The 6,529-nt window shown below is 46.4% G+C and overlaps 1 protein-coding gene across 1 annotated transcript in view; it reads left to right on the forward strand.

Moving 5' to 3' along the window:
- Nucleotides 1–3,034, forward strand: part of CLSTN2 (calsyntenin 2) — a 433,412-nt gene extending 430,378 nt beyond the window's left edge. Inside the window, exons 16-17 of the mRNA XM_064275381.1 lie at nt 381–565; nt 2,445–3,034. Coding sequence (XP_064131451.1) covers nt 381–565; nt 2,445–2,642 — 383 coding nt within the window. The 3' untranslated portion in view covers nt 2,643–3,034. The remainder of the gene's footprint in view (nt 1–380; nt 566–2,444) is intronic.
- Nucleotides 3,035–6,529: the final 3,495 nt, after the last annotated feature.

The following is a 6,529-nucleotide window of genomic DNA, read 5'->3' on the forward strand; positions in this document are numbered from 1 at the left end:
CCATAGTGTCAGTGTTGTCCCTACTGAACTCCATTATATCTGGCGTTTGGTGGGTGCTCTCCTATAGTTTGAGAAAAGAAGCAAGGGATAGAAGAGAACTAGCATTAACTGAGCACCTATTATGTGCCTAGTCATGAGCTTGGAAAGTCACATAGGTTATTTCATTTACTCCTCACAAGTACCCCTGGGATAGGAATTATTAAGTCCATTACATAGATTTTGAAAGTGAAGCCCAGACAGGGGAAGCTGCTGACCTAGAGGGCTATAGACAAGAAGTGGCAGGGCAGACTTTAACCTACGCATAGATGTTATGTCACTTATGCTCCATCCCAAGAATGAGCTTTGCTCACATGCCATGAGTGGTTCCTTCCTTGTTCCAGTGGTCCCAAGCATTGCCACAGTGGTCATCATCATCTCCGTGTGCATGCTGGTGTTTGTCGTGGCCATGGGTGTGTACCGGGTCCGGATTGCCCACCAGCACTTCACTCAGGAGACTGAGGCTGCCAAGGAGGCCGAGATGGATTGGGATGACTCTGCGCTGACTATTACCGTCAACCCCATGGAGGTAAACCTCACCCAAGGGCTGGGGAGCTCTGGGCAGGATGTCTTCCCCTCTTTACCCAGCTCAGTCCTTCCTGTGCTTGAAGCCTAGCCTTAGTCCGCTCCTAGAAGCCCTGCCTCAACTACCCCAGCCCCGCTGGGTTTTCCCTTCTCTGTGTTCCTCCAGCCTTCTCAACCTGAAGGGACTATACTTTCCCACCAACTGCAGTCACTGATTAAAACGTGTGAATTGCTCTCCTTCCACAAACAGATCCAGAAATGTCTTAAGGCAAGCAGTCACATGGTGTCTCTCCCTTGCCTCCCCTGTAGGAGTTCGCTCAGAGCTAAATCACACTAGGAATTCAGTATTAAATTTCTTGATTAACAGTGTAAATGAGATGACTTTGCTCCCTAACGTCTGCAGAGCTCACTTCAAGGCTTGGAATAGCTTAAAAACAACAATACCTGCTATTTACTGAACACCCATTATGCCAGACACTATACAGTATGCCCTCTATACACCCCATCTTTTAATCTTCCAACAACCTATGAAGGAGGAGTCATCACACTCGTATACCAACTTGGGAACTGGCTCAGAGATTGGAAGTAAATTGGGAAGTAAACACAGGTGGTAATGGCAGAGTCAATATTCAAACTCGAGGTGGTCTAATTCTTAAGCTCCTATCCTTCCAGTTAGCCAACAGCCCCCAGAATCTATCCATGGGTGTCCAAGATCTCTGCTCTAAACATGTGGAATCCCAAGGGAAGCCACTTGTACCATCGGTAGGATTTGGGAAAGGCAGAGGTAGAAAAGAGGGGATGAAGCGGAGTGAGGACGCGTGTGTCATTATCACCTGGTTCACCAACTCAGAACATAAATCCAGATGTAAGATTTGGCTGCAAAGGGTCTCAACCACCAAAAAGCTTGGGGGCGGGGGGGGGGGAGTCGGGGAGAGAGGAGGAATATGACTGGAAAAGAGGGAGGTAGGCTTTGAGGACACGAGTCAGGGGGTGAGGGACAGGTATGGTGAGTCAGGACCATGAGCTTTTCTTTTCCAAAAAAAGTACTTTGGAGTGGCAGCACATGTTGGGTCTTGGCTTGAAAGGTGTTCTGCTCCCAGGGAGATTATATCCCCACCTGGAAAGGGGTACAAGCCTATATCATTCTCTCGCTGAGAAGCAAACACTTAGACCTGGGCCGGGGGCGGGGAGGGGACAGTTGCCATCAAGTTGATTCTGACTCACGGTGACCCCATGTGTCAGAGGAGAACTGTGCTCCAGAGGGTCCTCAATGGCTGACTTTCTGGAAGTAGATCGCCAGGGCTTTCTTCCATGGCACTTCTAGGTGGACTCAAACCACCAACCTTTTGGTTAGCACCCAAGTATATTAACCGTTTTTGCACCCCCCAGGGATTCCTAGACTTGGAAAAAATCATGAAAATAGGCTCTTTAGAAAGTTCAGAAAACACACTTTGGCCTGAAAGGATCACTAAATGACAGATGGGATTGGCTTAAACGTCTAGTGTTTAAAACATGGAACATTTTACCTCGAGCCGATGTCTTAGAATTTGCTGCTGTTGTGTTTTTGTTCTTAGCGCTCTGATTTCCCTTTCACCAGAGAACTTAACTTTCATAAAAGCCTTAAACGGAAAGGAAATCCAAACCAAACCAAACCCACTAATGTCAAGTCAATCCCAACTCATAGCGACCCCATAGGACAGAACAGAGCTGCTCTATAGGGTTTCGAAGGCTGTAAATCTTTAAGGAAGCAGACTGCCACATCTTTCTCCTGAAAGGAATTCCAAGGGGCCATAAATGTTTCCTTAATGAAGGGAGAAACATAAGATCCCAAGTAACCTCTGCTCTGCCCTGATGAGTATGCATCTTCTCTCCCGGCAATCCAGAAACATGAAGAACCAGGGCGTGGAGAAGAGGAGACTGAGGAAGAGGAGGAAGAGGAAGACATAAGCTCCAGCAGCAGCGACTCAGATGACAGTGAAGATGAGGAGGAGGAGGAGGAAGAGAGGGGCCGAGGCAGACATGGGCAGAGAGGAGCCAGGCAAGCCCAGCTGGAGTGGGATGACTCCACCCTCCCCTATTAGTACCCCGGCTGTCTGTGCTCAGCCCATGTGTCCCTTTTGTAAACCCCAACTCGATGTCTGCCTGAGTCTATCACACATCACCTCTGGTTTCTGTGACAGGTCTGGGAAGGCCTTCCCCAGCCCCTTGGAGCACACCCTTTACTCCTTGGGTACTCCTCATGTCCCAGCCCTGGGGTGGTCCCAAGAAGCCCAGCATCATCATCAGGGGGGTCGTTAGGCTGGATTTCATCCTGTAGCCCCCACTTCTCCTGCCCTGGGTTCATCCAGCATCCTGTCACCAACTGCAGAGTTCTGCCTTTGCTCTTTTCTGCAGGGGAGAGCTTCAGCTTGTCTGTCACTCATCTCTCCCAGGCTCAGTGTTCCCAAGGCCCTTGGGTTCTAACTCACTGTCCGTGTACCTGACTAAATTGTCTCCATCCACACAGACCAACAGGTTCTCCTTACGCTGGCCCTCCAGGTTTTTATACAGGGAGGGTGGCTGAACTTCATGCACCTAAGGTCTTATTACTCAACACTTTGAAGGAAAGTCCTTGTTGAGGCTGAATTAATTTACAGGAAAAGGTTCATATGCACATGCACACATACATACAACAATTTGGAAGGCCTCTCCTTTTGCTCCTTTCTGAGGCCACAGAAGCTTTTATGAAAAGTCAAAAACCAAGAAGAGGTCTTTCAGCACAGCAGGGCCTGGTCCACAGCCAAGCTGTCTGAGCTGGGCTGCCTGATCAGCTGAGGGCGCTCACCACACGAAATCATGGGACCCAGGAAGTGGCCCACACAGGCACTGTCTGAGGTGACAGCCTAGCAGCCAGCAGTCAGAGGAAAGGCTGATGTTATAACACAGCAGGGCTTCACCATGGGAGCAGATCAGGGAATCAGAGGTAGAGGTGGCTGGGCTCTCTTCCAGGCTGGATGGCAGCCCGAGGTTGACAAGGCCCCTCACCACCTCATCTCATGCCCCTCATCTCCTATTCCACACTGTTTTCCTCTTGAGAAAATACATTCCTCTCAGATGTTGTAGAGCTCAAGTGTGAACTGCTCTGAGTCTATACTGAAAGTTTGGAAATTTCTCTGCTAGGAATTAGAAGCATATTTGAGATAATAACAGCCTCTTTTTTTTCCCTTCATTAAAGGAGCAACTCTGGGTAAAAAAAAAAAAAAAAAAAAAAAATTTTTTTTTTTTAAGAGAACAAATATATCCAAAACCAAATTTCTTTCTTCTTCTTTTTTTTTCTTCTTTTTTTCCCATCTCCATCCTAACATGGACACCTTGTGATGAGAACTGTTGCTATGGTAACTGGTCTGTGATCTTTGGTGACCAAGAGACTAAAAAAAAAAAAATTAGCTGGCAAGAATTAAGCCTTCCGTGAGGCTCTGAGATCGTCTTTGTTTCAAATGTCTCGGGTTCCTCTTTACCCTATGTATAGTCTGTTCCCATCCCCCTACCCTTGCACCAAGTCCATCCCATATTGGCTTGGCACAGGCACAGAGCTGGTCCCTGGTCAAAGTGGCATTCAGGTTAAAAAGAAATTTCAGAGTCTGCTCATTCTAGTCCTTGTGTCGTCAAATCAGGGAGGGCTTAAGAAGCGAGGGAGAGTCATCAGTGTCCTCCGGTCTGACCTCCACCCCGTGAGGATCCATGGCAGGTCTTTGCAATCTTCTGATCTAGAAGAACCACTTTCTGCAGCTTCTTCCATCTCCTAAAGTGCTTTTTGTGTCTGTTCTCTCCTTAGAGCCTCACATGATCCTATGAGGTAGTTGGCACATCTGCTGTTAGACACATTTTTATGATAAGTAAGCTGAGGCTCAGAGATTCAGTGTCTTCTCAGAGTCATTCACAGGTATAGACAAGCCTGGCCTCCCCACCTTCCACTCCTGCCCACCACCCTGATTCTACTTATGTACACACAGAGCACCTAACAGGCACTGCTGAGTACCTACTATGTGCTAAGCACTCTCCTGGCAACTGTGTGAAAGGGAGGAAGCTGAATAAGATCAGAGAATCAGACAGTTGCAGAGGGGAAACTAACAGTCATAGAAATGATACAGAGAAAAATGAAGAGGGAGGGAGATGAGAAGTCACAGGAAGTAGTGGGGCACCTTCACAAACTCAACTGGTGTTCTCATTTTCCCTTCTTAGGGAAGAACACCGGAAGAGGTGTGGAGTTTATACTCACTGACTGGTTACAGACACTCCTGTGAAGTCCTCCCAACCAAACAGCCCTTTTCAATCAGGCTGTGTCTCTACATCTACAAGAAGAAAATCTGCAGGATTGGTTAGTCCTCGAAGTCTCCTTATTTAAATAAAGTGAGGTTCTTCAGCTGAGCGTGTAAGAGCTAATTCTTCAGAAATTAGGGCAGTGAAATGAACACTTTACAGGCTTAAAATCAGTTCTCTTTGAATTATATTTTGACTTCAAATATTTAAGTCTAGTATTTTTAAGGGCACTTTCTGTGTGGTCTTTTAGGTTTGGCTGAGGTGGGAAACGCGTTCCTCATGCCCTTTGGCCGCCTCTGATGCTGTATAACCTATTCATTGTGAGGGAGTTATTTGGAGCATTGTGAAATCTGTATATGGTTTCAGGTCTTTGAGGGAAGAGGAGAAAACAGGCGAGAGTGGCACTTGGCTAGGGCAGCAAAGATGAATCATTTAAGAAGGTCTGACTGCACTCATTTGTAGAGGAACAATGGTGACAATAGTCAAAAAGAGCCCTTTCCCTCAACTCTTGCTGTGAGACATCATACTCTGTGTGCCAGCTCCAACTACAAGACACTAGAACAATACTGTTGCATCATGTTCCCAATATCATACTCATAACCATGGTGAGAACAAGATGGGGACCGTTATTTAAAAAAGAAGTTTCTAGGAGTATCCAGGTGAGTGATAGGTAATGTAATTTGCCCTCCAGGAACTATTCTGACCACAAGTGAAACATGTCATTAATCAGCCTGGCATTTTCCAGCCTCCATATGGCTGGCATCCTGTAACCAAAATTCCCAGATGGTCTGGACAACCTGCGACCGCTCATCCAGACGTCAGCAGTCAGGCAGATGCAGGCTCATGCCAGGGAGGAACAGCTGACCAGTTTGGCCGTAGGCCAGTCCATTACTTGTCTTGCCAAGTTGACGACCAGATTCTGCTATCCAGAGCTTGAAAAGAGATAGGCTGAAACCTCTTGGGTGACTCAGATGACAGTAAGGAGGAAGAAGGGGAGGTTGAAATTGGAAAAGGCCAGTATAGGTGTTACCCCAGTGGAGTAAAGCAATCAACTAGTTAATGATCTGTCTTAAAGACTACTAAAAATATATTCTAGTAGATTTAACCAAATGTCATAAATCTAACCAAGGTCATCTAAAGTAACCTGTTATTAACCCGTTGCCTTCAAGTCGATCCCAACTCACAGTGACCATATAGGACAGAATAGAACTGCCCCTTAGGGTTTCCAAGGAGCAGCCGATAGATTCAAACTGCCAACTTTTGATGAGCAGCCAAGCTCTTAACCACTATGCCACCAGGCTCCAAGGTCATCTAGATACCAAAAAATATGATTTCAGTGGGATCTCTTTAGACTATCACATTCTTGAATTCACTCAATCGTCCTATCAATCAGAAGGTTAGACAAATACCCTTGCATGTAACAAAGGGGGCACCTTGTGGACCTTCCATTCCTATACACCAGGGGGCGGCAGACCTTTTCTGTAAAGAACCAAGTAGTAAATATTTTAGATTTTTGCAGGGCTTAAGGTCTCTGCCACAATTACTCAACTCCGCCATTGTAGTGTGAAAACAGCCACAGACAATACATAAATAAATAATATGTCTGTGTTCCCATAAAACTTTATTTATGGGTAATGAAAAAGCAGGCAATTTGAGTCGTATAATTTCC

This window comes from Loxodonta africana, chromosome 23 (assembly GCF_030014295.1).
Source record: "Loxodonta africana isolate mLoxAfr1 chromosome 23, mLoxAfr1.hap2, whole genome shotgun sequence".
In the NCBI taxonomy this organism is placed as follows: Eukaryota; Metazoa; Chordata; class Mammalia; order Proboscidea; family Elephantidae; genus Loxodonta; species Loxodonta africana.